The sequence below is a fragment of the Salvelinus sp. IW2-2015 genome, linkage group LG23, assembly GCF_002910315.2.
Source record: "Salvelinus sp. IW2-2015 linkage group LG23, ASM291031v2, whole genome shotgun sequence".
In the NCBI taxonomy this organism is placed as follows: Eukaryota; Metazoa; Chordata; class Actinopteri; order Salmoniformes; family Salmonidae; genus Salvelinus; species Salvelinus sp. IW2-2015.
In genome coordinates this window covers 732,603-747,620 of record NC_036863.1, presented here as the reverse complement: position 1 = coordinate 747,620, position 15,018 = coordinate 732,603, and the positions used below count along the sequence as shown (strand labels likewise).

The 15,018-nt window shown below is 41.3% G+C and overlaps 1 protein-coding gene across 1 annotated transcript; it reads left to right on the top strand.

Annotated features, from left to right (window-relative positions):
• The first annotated feature begins 772 nt into the window (after positions 1–772).
• On the top strand, positions 773–13,906 carry LOC111951002 (alpha-1A adrenergic receptor-like). Its single transcript, XM_023968954.2, has 2 exons — positions 773–1,790; positions 10,297–13,906. The coding sequence occupies exons 1-2, from the start codon at positions 833–835 to the stop codon at positions 10,836–10,838; spliced, it is 1,500 nt and encodes a 499-aa protein (XP_023824722.1). The 5' UTR covers positions 773–832; the 3' UTR covers positions 10,839–13,906.
• Positions 13,907–15,018: the final 1,112 nt, after the last annotated feature.

The window sequence follows — 15,018 nt, the reverse complement described above, 5'->3', positions numbered from 1 at the left end:
ATAGGGTGCAACTCAATATTAGGAAGGTCTTCCTAATGTTTTGTACACTCACTGTATATCATATGTGTAATCACCAGTAGGCCTACAGGTTAGTGATTTGATTTGTGGTCCTTACTATAGCAATGCAACACTTTATTGCTGTTGTTGTTGCGCTGGCCTTGACACATACTGCGTAGGGTTTTAATGCAGCATTCAAAACAACTGGGAACTTGGAAATCTCCGACCTCCCATTTGTCTTGAAAGCACCATAGATATATCATATAATAATTGGCGTGTTGATGGCACATGCTATTGCATATGCCTGTGATTTAAATTACCGGTTGACATAGCCATGTGCTTCTCAGTTTCATGATTCCCGTATTGGTCAGTCCTGGAAACAATTTTGTGAGGGCATGTCGGATGACGTCCAGTGGCAATATGTTTAGGTCTGTGAAGAAAGGGGAGGAAAGGTTGTATATTGTGAACATGGATGCGGGAGGGGTCAGTCGGTGGTGTCGCTGCGTTTCGACTGCTTGTCGGTGGCAACGCTGCAGAGTAGAGAGGAGGGAACGGAGTGAGAGGCGACAGTCACGACGACTGCAGCAGCTGGTTAAAGTGATATAATCTTGTGTTATAAKATTTAAGTTTTCCGGGAAACACCAGGGGATTATGGAACCACACCATAGAAGGTCATTGCGCTTTTTCGATCAGTTTTGCGCTCATTCTTAGTAATTGTTTTAATTTCTAAAGCCACTTGAAATGAAGAATACTGGTGATTTAACAAAATTAACAATGTGTCTGTGTTGATCTATGGATTTACACTTATCTGGTATGGAGGAACCTGGTCATCAACATGAGTTTTGATACTGCTAATGATGCCAACTTCTGGAGTAACGGGTCCTCGGAGCTGTACGCAGAGACACCAGGACCGTTGTCTGCAAATAATTCCAACTTGACCACAGCGAATTACACAGACACGAATCRTCTGGACCTTACCAGAGCCGTGTCAGTTGGTATGGTTCTGGGCGCTTTCATTTTGTTCGCAATCGTGGGCAACATACTCGTAATACTTTCCGTTGTGTGCAACAGACACCTGCGTATCCCAACGAACTATTTCATTATCAACCTAGCCATTGCGGACCTGTTGCTGGGTACCACAGTGCTGCCCGTGTCCGCAACACTGGAGATTCTCGACTACTGGGTATTCGGAAGGATCTTCTGTGACATCTGGGCAGCAGTGGACGTGCTATGTTGCACGGCCTCCATCATGAGCCTGTGCGTAATATCCATAGACCGTTATATAGGCGTGCGCTACCCACTGCAGTACCCCTGTATAGTAACGGAGAAAAGAGCCATTTTGGCCATGCTCGGTGTGTGGGTTCTCGCCACTGTCATCTCCATCGGACCTCTACTCGGGTGGAAACAACCACCCTCAAATGATGACACCGTTTGCCCCATCACCGAAGAGCCCTTTTACGCACTCTTCTCCTCCCTGGGTTCATTTTACATACCTCTGGCTGTCATCCTGTGCATGTACTGCCAGGTGTATGTAGTTGCCAAACGGACCACTAAGAACTTGGAGGCGGGGGTCATGAAAGAACGCATGGACTCGAATGAACTCACACTCAGGATCCACTGCAAAAACGCACAGCTGCAAGAATACTGCGTCACGGGCAAAGGCCAGGCGCGGAGCACACTGACGGTGAAACTGCTCAAGTTCTCCCGGGAAAAGAAAGCTGCTAAAACTCTGGGTGTGGTGGTGGGCATGTTTATTCTCTGCTGGCTGCCATTCTTCCTCGTGCTGCCCATCGGTAGGTTTGGAGTTTTTTTTGTTGCAAACTTGTGTCACAATTTCTCACTAGTTGTTTTAGGTTAAATTGAACCACATACCTGTTAGATAAATATGACACTGCACGCATACATGTTGTTTTTCAAATAAACCTTGAGTGTGTGCGTGTGTACGTGCGTGTGTGTGACATGCCAGGACAGCGTCTAACCGAACAGCCTATTCTCTGCTAGTGTCCTCCAATCCAAGTATACAGCACATATGGAAAGTATTCAGACCCCGTGACTTTTTCCACATTTTGTTATATTACAGCCTTGTCCTAAAATGGATTCAATGTTTTTTCCCCCTCATCAATCTACAAACAATACCCCATAATGACAAAGCAAAAACAGGTTTTTAGAAATGTTGGCAATTWAAAAAAAAAACTGAAATATGACATTTACATAAGTATTCAGACCCTTTCCTCAGTACTTTGTTGAAGCACCTTTGGCAGTGATTACAGCCTCAAYTRTTCTTGGGTATGACGCTACAAGCTTGGCACACCTCTATTTGGGGAGTTTCTCCCATTCTTCTCTGCAGATCCTCTCAAGCTCTGTCAGGTTGGATGGGGAGTGTCGCTGCACAGCTATTTTCAGGTTTCTCCAGAGATGTTCGATCAGGTTCAAGTCTGGGCTCTGGCTGGGCCCCTCAAGGACATTCAGAGACTTGTCCCGAAGCCACTCCTGTGTTGTCATGGCTGTGTGCTTAGGGTCGTTGTCCCCAGATGAACTCTGGTGCTTTGTTAGAGTGACCACCGGGTTCTTGGTCACCTCTCTGACCAAGGCCCTTCTCCTCCGATTGCTCAGTTTGGCCAGCCAAAATTCACAAAACCTGTTTTTACTCTGTCTTTATGGAGTATTGTGTGTAGATTGATGAGCATTTATTTTTATTTAATCAATTTTAGAATAAGGCTGTAACGTAACAAAATGTGGAAAAAGTCAAGGGGTCTGAGTACTTTRCCGAATGCACTGTATAAACACTTAAGCACTCAAGCAGATATACACACAGACAAAAACACTTTCTCCCTCCCTCTCTTGCTCTCTCTGACACACACACACACACATAATAATTTTTTTCACATACAACAATATAGAGTTTTCATATTAAGGTTTTAATAAGAAGCAGTATGTACCCATCCCAAGCATGTAGGGTATTAACTTTTCCATGAATTAACTTGCCAATAATGTTAAGATTGATACACACACACACACACACACACACACACACACACACACACAGTATCTTTCAAATAATACAAATAAAGCACTAAAGCAAAAACATCAATAGCCCTATATCACTAGGCAGGAGACTATATAAATAGCTACAAAAAGCATCAAATATGATAAATTATTGATTATACTCATTATTTTGTGCTTTTACTAAACCAGTTTGTCCATCACATCAATAAATCCTGAATTCTCCTTTTTCAAGCTTGATATCGATCAGTCCTCACCGTGCTTGAGATAACAGAAGTTGGTCAGTGTTGTGGCGATAAGCAGGTTATTTGGAACTGCTGAAATTACCCAGTGTTAATGTCCAATCGAGGATCCCTTTTGTTTCCTGAGGCCTCATTTGGGGTGTAATATGGACCATGAGGCTGTGTGGGTGACAGAGATGGAGACGTATATGCATTGAGGCAGAGCAGTCACCTAGCCTGGCCACACCATGGAAGTGGAAGCAATGTGTAGAGGTGGTGACAGCCAGTGAAGATTCACACAGAGTAAATGGATGGTGCAAAATTAAGACAATGCTTTGGGTAGTAACCTAATTAGTCTGCCGTTTGTCCGTGTCTTTGTGTGTACCGTCCGCTATAGGCACCCTGTTGGACCCTCCCCCGAGAGGCTCAGGGACATTTTAAGATAATAAAAATGTCATTGGTTTGAAGGATTACAGCTTTCCTGACGCTGGTTGTAATTTCCCCCTCCTATCGGGGTTTTGGAATAGGATGTTTGATATATGTGTTATGTATTCTGGGAGCAACAATAAGCCCTGAATAGCCCTGTCTTTGCTTTCTCTGCCCTCACAATGCTTTCAGACTACCAGTATATCAGTGAATATATAATCTACAGAACATTATATTCAATTATTATTTACTTGAGGTATGGAGACTGAGAGCAGTTATTATCTCAATTCTTCAATAAAACCCAAGATGTAAACTGTAATAATTGGCATATATGGTGTTTTCATTGGAAATGATTGGGTCCTTACAAAGCACTCACTCATATGTTTTTAGTCGTTAACCTACTGTGTAGCCATTCTCTCAGACGAATTGGATCAAAATAGCTGGGTCAAATATTCTTGGTGTCCACATTCGACAGACTATTGCAACTGGCAGGATTTTAAATAATCTCTTTGAAAGCTTTTGCAGATTGTGTTTGACGATAGCGCCACTTTTCACTGCCAGTATAAACTATGCAATTCTCAAGCTGTCTGCACTGACCCGACAAAGGCATGTTTTGTTTGTATCACCCAACATAATGTAATTACCACAAACAATGGTGCTCTGTGATCTAGTATGCCTGTATCTTACACCTTGTCCTCATGCGGAGGTGGTGAACAATAGAAGGATAATTTTGTGGGGAAAACAGGAAACAACATCTGTTCAATCAAACACAGATGATGGTAATCAGGATAGAAGAAGTTGAGAGTTTTTGCTTTTTTCATCGCAAAACTCACCAGATGAAACTAAACATTACATACTAAAGATATTGCTCTTCGATTGTCGCTTTCCATGTTATGTAACCAATATTTACTGTTTTGTCAAGGTTACAAGTTGAATATATACCCTCTTAGAAAAAAGGGTTCAATAAGGGTTCTTTGGCTGGACCACTAGAGAACCCTTTTTGGTTCCAGGTAGAACTATTTTGGGAACCAAAAGGGTACTACCTTGAACCAAAAAAACATTTTTTTAAGGGTTATCCTATAGGGACAACCAAAGAACCCTTTTAGGTTCTATATAGCATATTTCTTTTCTAAGCGTGTACGGACAATAATATTGCATTCCCACCATATTTAATAGATGATTCCCAGAAGGTTTCAGACTAGTTKACTAACCAACCCAAATTCTCCAATGAGCTGTAATTTGAGCGTGATATGATGGTGATGGGTCCCTTATGCTTCTAGAGCAGTGGTTCCCAAACTTGTTATAGTCCCGTACCCCTTCAAACATTCAACCTCCAGTTGTGTACCCCCTCTAGCACCAGGGTCAGCGCACTCTCAAATGTTGTTTTTTTGCCATCATTGTAAACCTGCCACACACACACACACTATACGATACATTTATTAAACAAGAATGAGTGTGAGTTTTTGTCACAACAAAGACCTCTTATAGGACCAGGGCACAAATAATAATATAATAATAGTCAATACTTTTGCTCTTTATTTAGCCATCTTACATATACAACCTTTTTGTTCATCAAAAAATGGTGAATAACTCTTCACTGGTTAATGAGAAGGGTGTGCTTGAAAGGATGAACATAACTCTGCCATGTTGGGTTGTATTGGAGAGAGTCTCAGTCTTAAATKATTTCTACACACAGTCTGTGKCTGTATTTAGTTTTCATGCTAGTGAGGGCCGAGAATCCACTCTCACATAGGTARGTGGTTGCAAAGGGCATCAGTGTCTTAACAGTTTGATTTGCCAAGGCAGGATACTCTGAGCGCAGCCATATCCAGAAATCTGGCAGTGGCTTCTGATTAAATTCAATTTTCACAGAACCGCTTGTTGCAATTTCGATGAGGCTCTCTTGTTCAGATATCGGTAKGTGGACTAGAGGCAGGGCATGAAAGAGATAACGAATCTAGTTGTTAGTGTTGTCTGTTTCGGGAAAGTACCTGCGTAATTGCACACCCAACTCACTCAGGTGCTTCGCTATATCACAGTTGACATTGTCCTTATGCTTGAGTTCATTTGCACACAAAAATAATCATAGTTAAGGCTATGAGGCTATGATGGAAAGACCTGTGTGTTGTCCTTGTTAATGCAGACAGAGAAGAGCTCCAACTTCTTAATCATAGCCTCAATTMTCCCGCACATTGATATAGTTGCAGAGTCCCTGTAATCCTAGATTCAGATCATTCAGGCGAAAAAAACATCACCCAGATAGGCCAGTCGTGTGAGAAACTATCATTGCATAATGCAGAAAATACACGAGAGTTCAGGGGCCTTGCTTTAACAAAGTTAACCATTTTCACTGTAGTGTCCAAAACATCTTTCAAGCTGTCAGGTATTCCCTTGGCAGCAAGAGCCTCTCGGTGGATGCTGCAGTGTACCCACGTGGCGTCGGGAGCAACTGCTTGCACAAACGTTACCACTCCACTATGTCTCCCTGTCATGGCTTTTGTGCCATCAGTACAGATACCAACACATCTTGACCAACAAAGTCCATTTGATGTCACAAAGCTGTCCAGTACTTAAAAAATATCCTCTCCTGTTGTCCTGGTTTCCAGAAGAGGATGTCTTCCTTAATTGACCCCCCATAAACCTAACGGACATATACCAGGAGCTGTGTCAGGCCTGCCACGTCTGTTGACTCATCCAGCTGAAACGCATATAATTCACTGGCTTGTATTTCGAAGCAGTAATTGTTTCAAAACATATTTTGCCATGTCACTGATGCGTTGTGAAACAGTGTTTGTTGAAGACATTGTCTGTATAGTTTTTCTGGCCTTTTCCCCCAGCATTGTCTCAGCCATATCCGCAGGAGCAGGAAGAATTAAGTCCTCCACTGGGGCTTGCCTGTCCTAGCCACTCGGTAGCTCACCATATAAGACTCTTCTAGCCCCTTCTTATTAATGGTATCTGTTGCTTTTATACATGTCTTACTACTCGAAAGTCGTCTTAATTTTCGCTCAAAAAACTCCCAGGCTTATTTTTCAAATTGTCATGTTTCGTTTCTAAATGTCTGCGCAAGGTTTCCCGCGAGAGAATAACGGTTAATGTGATTGGATTTTAATTATTTGACTAGGCTACCTGTATTTGACATTTTGGCAGTGAAACGAGGCTACTCAGGCAAGAAAAAAAACTCACCCAAATGTATAGCCACGTTTTTACATTTTTTATAATATAACCATTTTATTAAAAAACAAATGTGAATCACATTTTTATTTGGCGTACCRCCGACGGCATTGCACGTAGCCTAGTTTGTGAATACCTGTTCTAGAGTAATGCAGTTGGAACGCCAGGGCCCTCATACAGTAGTGCCCCACTGACTAGCATACCTCCTTAGGCCCTCTTTAAATATGGCTTTGGACATGATCTTTTACTCCATGCTTTCGTCCATTCGTGGGTGTGTGAGGACCGGTCCGAGTGTATTTAGTTCCCAGGTAGATCTCAGGGTCTTTCATAGCCTACTCTATCACAGTCAAGTGTGTCTTAGAAAAGAAACCTAAACTAGAACAAAAGATAAACCTATCTGCTCCTGGTTGAATCTGTTGTCAATGCTTCTGTCTTGAAAATTAAAAAATGCCAGTTATTTTCTCGTGCCATGTTACTCAATCAATACCCAGACATAAAGTTCCCCTAATGACCTCCACATTGGTAGGAGAGAGCATGGACTGAGAGATTCCGTTTGGGATTATTTCTATGTATGGCGACTGATTGTGAAATTAATCCAGGAACAATTATAGATTGAGGTGTTTGCTGCATTCCTCCTGAGTTCTCCTCTCCGTCCCTCTAACATGCTGTTCTTTAGCAGCACTCAGGGTGAAGCCAGGAGATGTGTTGAATGCCGGCAGCCTCACAGGGCACTGCATACTGTAAGACTACTGTACATTTAACTGCCGTCTCTCTTTAGAGAGTCTAATGTATTTCACCAGTCCTTGCTTTGTTGTTCACTCCATCTATAGAGCAACATCGACTACCTTCCTTTGTTTGGCTCGATAGTCAGCCAGCYTTAAGCAGCCGTCAAGAAGGACTCAGTCAATTTGTAGATAAGAAAGCCGGAAGCATCTGGTTTCTGGATGTGTGAAAGACGTTGCCAGTAGATTAAGTGGTGAATTAGTGATTAAATCACTGAGAGATAGACTGTGGAGTTGACAGAGAAATTGTACAGAGAGCTGTGATTTGTTGCCCTGGYTCCCACAGTTGCACTGCACGGAGGAGCATCCTAAATCTTGTCARGTGAGCACTATCAGAACATAGTGCAGGGTTTGGGTTAATTCTATTTCAATTCTAGTCAATTCAGAAAGTAAACGCAATTCCGAATTCCAAATTTCCCTCATTGAAAAACATTGAAGAGAATTGGAATTGGAATTTCAGTGTAGAATTTGCAGAATTTAAATGGAATTGACACCAATCCCGGTATAGTGGGTTGTTGGCTTCATGTGACTAGGGAGGTTCGGGGGTGAGGAGGTTACAGTGTATGGAACTGTACACACGTTGCACTGGAAAACAACCCCAGCCAGAAGCACATCATTAATTACTGCAGTGGGCTAAATCAGGGTCACACAGTGTGTTTCTTGGTTTGAAACAAATCTACTTTGAAACAAAGGTATACACCTCACACTCATTTGGGCTCCCGATTGGCGCAGCAGTCGAAGGCACTGCATCTCAGTGCTAGAGGCTTCACTACAGGCCCTGGGTCAATTCCAGGCTGTATCACACCTGGCCATGATTGGGCGGCGCACAAATTGGCCCAACGTTCTCCGGGTTAGGGTTTGGCCGGGATAGGCCGTCATTGTAAATAAGAATTTGTTCTTAACTGACTTGCCTAGTTAAATAAAGGTTAAATAAAGGTTCAATTAAAAATACTCATAGTTAAGGGCTTTAAAAAAATAAGACACCTGTACCATGTCWGAAATAGAGTTGAAATGTATTCAATTTTGAGTTTGCATCCTAATATTACACTTTATATACATCACAGAAGACTGGCATATAAACAAAACCGTTTGACATAGAAACACCAGATTTTRGGCGTTTAAAAAAWAATTATGTTTATAAAAAAAAATATTAATAACATTACACCCATGGGYCCACTAGGTCATTTTACTGCAGGAAAGGGCTACAGTGTAACCACAGTCTCTCCTCGGGCCAGGCTGAGAAATTACAAATGTGTCCTTGAATTAGATGGTTCTATGAGCCATGGTTCTATTATGAGAAAACACAGTAATAACTCTTGTTAAACATCTCTCCATCCCAGAGTCTAAAGAGAGACCCAGGATGGAATGCCACATCTTTCTCTTCAGGTTTTCATCCAATAACGTGACAGCCAGGGTTTCTGTGGCAGGACATACCAAAGTGGATGAGTACCCACAATGCCGAGTCCAAAAAGGCCAAAAAAGGGGATGTGATGTTCAACAGGGGAGGAGTGCAAGGGTAGTAAAACAGTGGACTCCCAGCAGTGAAAGCCTCTGGGATTAGTCCGCCTGTAAAATTAGGAAGACTTTGGAATGATGACGGATCTCTGTGACCTTTGTTTATGAGCTGGAGACAGTAAAGATTAAACTCCAGAAAGTGCTTCTCTGAAACTGATACTATCMCATGCCAGCGCAGTAGTGGCATTGCTTACTGTAACGATTTCTTTATTGAATGTGAGATTGCTTGTAAATCCTGCCTTATCTTTAACTTTTTCCACATTTGCAGTTTTACAACTTTTATTCTTTAACATTCAAGGTTCAGTAGCTTATTCAGAATCAGTGAAGGCTGATGTGAGGTCGGTAGAGTTGACCTCAGTGGTTAAGGAGACCATAGTACAGTAATGATGAGTGCCGTCAGTGAGTCACGTTATCTTTCTCCATCTAAAACATTCCGAAACAGGAAACAGCCAAGACAATAGAATCAGTACCAAGATGGTAGTCATTGGAATTACTGTGTAGCCATCATTGTAACCGTTGGAGACCCACCAATCTCCATCTCTCTGTTATCGGGGGGGGGGGGGCTGTGTATATCAGGTGCTTGAGGTAGGTGTGTCGTATCACGCACAATAGAATGTACCTTTCATGCTTGAATGAATATATGATTAAATATAATAAATAATTTTGTCTTAAGTTCTATCGAAAAAAATATGACGCTTCAAAAATACCAGCAGACAGACAATCTGTCTGTACTAAAGAGTTGAATAAAGACCCCCACCCTGCACTCTCTAAAACGTTTTCTCATCTCATCTCCTTTGTCGCTGATCATTGATCTGAAAGGTCTGGGAAGGTGAAAGCAAGCCTATAGTTCACCTTTCCCCGTCTCTCTAGATCAGTGGTGCGGAGTGAGAGGAGGATGCCGGTGGAAAGCTGCTGGTAACGTTGGCTTTCTGTGAGGTTCTATTGAATGCTGCCATCTATTGATCATCAAAATGAATGGATTGAAGAGATGGTTCCTCGTTTACGTTATTGTCTCAAGATACATCTACCACAACAGTACATAGCACATCTGAATCATTTCTCAAATGTAAAAGTTATGTGTCATTCAAAAAAAATTATGCATAAACGATGCATAATAACATTTGTTTTTCGATAATATCTCTCAATTGATAACTTATTTTCACCATGTACTCTCTCAGGGTCGTTTAACGCCGACCTGCGTCCCTCGGAGACGTTCTTCAAGGTGATCTTCTGGCTGGGCTACTTCAACAGCTGCCTCAACCCCATCATCTACCCTTGCTACAGCCGAGAGTTCAAGCAGGCCTTCATACGTATCCTTAAGTGCCGCTGCCATCAGAAGAAGAAGCAGAAGGGTTGGAGAGCCTACTACAACCAACGTTCCTCTCGCCTGGGCTCCACCAATACCTCCTACCTGAACGGAAGTCAGCAAACCCTGTCCTCCATCAACCCCAGCCCTCGCTGTGTCAGCAAAGGGACCGGCTCTCGCCTAGAGCCTGGGTTTGACCTCAACTCCCCATCCCCCTGCACGTCTCTGCCTGGGAGCCCCTTCACTGGCCAGACGAGGGCCCTCCCTGGGCCTGTCTACCAGAGCGCCAGCAGAAACAACAGAGTCCACCTGGTCTCTCCCCTGGCCAGGGAGCCAGTTCATGCCAATGGACAGAGTAAGAATGGAGAGGTGGAGCATGGATCAATCAGGGCAATACCTGACACAATTATGTAATGACTGTGTGGGGCACCAGTCATAAGCCTGGACAATATCGTTTGATAGTCTGTACTAATGCTGGCATGATACTTTTTTTTTTAGAGAGACTATACATTGGATCTTTGTAAATGTCTAAATGCAATATGGACAGTAGCCTAACTACTGTAGCAGTATGGATTGAAGATCAAATCAAATATGTTACTTGTCACATACACATGGTTAGCAGATGTTAATGCGAGTGTAGCGGAATGCTTGTCATCACAATGTACACATCACAATGTGTCCCTAAGTATTTATTACTAAGAACCTGGTTGCTTCTAGTTCCATGTCCTCAATAGGTCTTTTGGACAATTTTAGACAGAACACTGAAGTCATCTGCTACTGCACAAGACATTTGGTAGAACAATGTGTGCAGCTCTGGCACATACCCTTGAAAGACTCCATGAAAAAGGGACCAACTGTGCCCACGTTTTGACTTGAGTTGCACTGGTCTGCATTTGCAACAGATACTGTATATATACAGTTGAAGTCGGAAGTTTACATACACCTTAGCCAAATACATTTCAACTCAGTTTTTCACAATTTTTAACCTTTCAATCCTAGTAAAAATTCCCTGTCTTAGGTCAGTTAGGATCACCACTTTATTTTAAGAATGTGAAATGTCAGAATAATAGTAGAGAGAATTATTTATRTCAGCTTTTATTTCTTTCATCACATTCCCAGTGGGTCAGAAGTTTACATACACTCAATTAGTATTTGGTAGCATTGCCTTTAAATTGTTTAACTTGGGTCAAACGTTTCAGGTAGCCTTCCACAAGCTTCCCACAGTAAGTTGGGTGAATTTTGGCCCATTCCTCCTGACAGAGCTGGTGTAACTGAGTCAGGTTTGTAGGCCTCCTTGCTCGCACACGCTTTTTCGGTTCTGCACACACATTTTCTATAGGATTGAGGTCAGGGCTTTGTGATGGCCACTCCAATACCTTGACTTTGTTGTCCTTAAGCCATTTTGCCACAACTTTGGAAGTATGCTTGGGGTCATTGTCCATTTGGAAGACCCATTTGCGACCAAGCTTTAACTTCCTGACTGATGTCTTGAGATGTTTCTTCAATATATCCACATAATTTTCTTCCTCATGATGCCATCTATTTTGTGAAGTGCACCAGTCCCTCCTGCAGAAAAGCACCCCCACAGCATGATGCTGCCACCCCGTGCTTCATGGTTGGGATGGTGTTCTTTGGCTTGCAAGGATCCTCCTTTTTCCTCCAAACATAACGATGGTCATTATGGCCAAACAGTTCTATTTTTGTTTCATCAGGCCAGGGGACATTTCTCCAAAAAGTATCATCTTTGTCCCCATGTGCAGTTGCAAACCGTAGTCTGGCTTTTTTTAATGGCGGTTTTGGAGCATTGGCTTCTTCCTTGCTGAGCGGCCTTTCAGGTTATGTCGATATACGACTCGTTTTACAGTGGATATAGATACTTTTGTACCTGTTTGCTCCAGCATCTTCACAAGGTCCTTTGCTGTTGTTCTGGGATTGATTTTCACTTTTCGCACCAAAGTACGTTCATCTCTAGGAGACAGAACGCATCTCCTTCCTGAGCTGGGTTCCATGGTGTTTATACTTGCATACTATTTTTTGTACAGATGAACGTGGTACATTCAGGCATTTGGAAATTGCTCCCAAGGATGAACCAGACTTGTGGAGGTCTACAATTATTTTTCTGAGGACTTGGCTGATTTCTTTTGATTTTCCCAGGATGTCAAGCAAAGAGGCACTGAGTTTGAAGGTAGGCCTTGAAATACATCCACAGGTACACCTCCAATTGACTCAAATTATGTCAATTAGCCTATCAGAAGCTTCTAAAGCTATGATATCATTTTCTGGCATTTTCCAAGCTGTTTAAAGGCACAGTCAACTTAGTGTATGTAAACTTCTGACCCACTGAAATMATGATATAGTGAATTATAAGTGAAATAATCTGTCTGTAAACAATTGTTGGAAAAATTACTTGTGTCTTGCACACAGATGTCCTAACCGACTTGCCAAAACTATAGTTTGTTAACWAGACATTTGTGGATTGGTTGAAAAACTAGTTTTAATGACTCCAACCTAAGTGTATGTAAACTTCCGACTTCAACTGTATATATATAAAAAAAAGACATGTCTCTACAAATGTTTTTAGGGTAAAAAAAGTTTCCTTGTTGTCATAATGTATTTGCTCTATTGTATGTTTGGTGAAACATTTRTGGAGTCATGGCATTGTGTTGAGATCATTCAGGTTCATTATTGACATGAATCCCAGTGTGCATTTGGGTTTGTGAATCTATTTGGAACATTCCATAACAACCACTGTGTAATGTAATATTTTAATGCATTTTTAGGTATGTATCGCATGTGGTGTATCTTGATATACAGTGTCTTATAGCAGCGTTTTGTAGCTCACATCTGCTAAACTTGGGATTGATGTTTATTTATTACAATTTAGGTGGTGATGGAAATGTTGTTTTATGTAAAGGGGAATGTACTTTTAATCTCAAACAATTTAGAAGGACAGTGCAGTAACAACATAACTATGTTGACAAATAAAATGTATCTTAAAGATGCTCAGTGGCTTGTTCAGTGGAATTCAGTACATGGATCTACAGTACATAGATCTACAGTACATAGATCTACAGTACATGGATCTACAGTACATAGATCTACAGTACATAGATCTACAGTACATAGATCTACAGTACATGGATCTATAGTATATTTAAGGATGTTGTCAACTCAAATGCCCTAATTGCTCTCTTGAAAATATGTAGTCACATTATAATGTATCAATCTTAATTCAGACCAAATATTATTATTTTTCTTATCCCACTATGGTGACTATAACCAAGTGAAGGGGAACGGAAACGTATAATATACTATTTCATTACACACACACACACACACACACACACACACACACACACACCATAACTCGTACCACTCACTGTACATTCTTTCAAGACACAGATAAGACAGCACCGAGGTGAAATGTGTCAAAAGAAATGGCTTAGTTGTACATTATGTTCTTTTGTAAATGGTTTTGAGTGCAGAGGTTAAATAAACTTGATTTATAAATGTTTCTGGGTGTTCATCATTTTTTTCTCAGCTGCATTATTATGATGAAAGTTATACACATAAACACCCTCCTTTTAAGGGCATGGGACAAATCTTTACACATTCCAACATCCAGTGTATTTTATTGTGGGCAAGCAACAGCATTGATGAGCAAGGCCAGGAGCATAAAACAATCTCCTTATTAAGTGTGGCAATACAACATGTTTCTTGTTTTTTCTGACTGTTGAGGAATTTGGTAGCTTCTTGAAACAAATAAAATATGTTCAGTCTGTCCAACGGTAGCATGAAAGCATATGCAACACAGGTCGAGGCAGGATGTTCAACACCAGGGTCAGGAACACACACCCCTATGCAAATATGACCCTTATCCATTCAGTGATGCAGCATACTGCGTACATCTTGAACAATAGATGCTCATCACAGAATGTCAGAGAAGTTTCTATGCCAGCAATAAGGTACATTTTGAAGATATTTCTTGCATATAATCCAAAAATCATATATAGTCCACATCATGTGATCTTAATAAAACAATGTTCTCTCACACACTCTCTCTCACTCTCTCTCTCGCTCTCACTAAATGGCCCCACTACTTTTATAATTTGTAAACAAGATATCAGCATTTGGATTTGGGGAGCAAGCACCATCTTTCTGGAGCATTTTTTAAAACTTTTTACTTTTTCAAGCAAATAGTAAAAAAGTGATCTCAGAAGAATTGTTGATGACGATGCATGAGACATGTTTCAGAGTTACAGTAATAACTGGGTGTTTTAGTTACAGTAATAACTGGGTGTTTTAGTTACAGTAATAACTGGGTGTTTTAGTTAGCGTAATAACTGGGTGTTTCAGTTACAGTACATAACTGGGTGTTTTAGAGTTACAGTATAACTGGGTGTTTTAGTTACAGTAATAACTGGTGTTTTAGAGTTTACAGTAATAACTGGGTGTTTAGTTTACAGTAATAATGGGTGTTTCGTTACAGTAATAACTGGGTGTTTTAGTTACAGTAATAACTGGGTTGTTTAGTTACAGTACACTGGGTTGTTTAAGAGATACAGTAATAACTGGGTGTTTTAGTTACAGTACT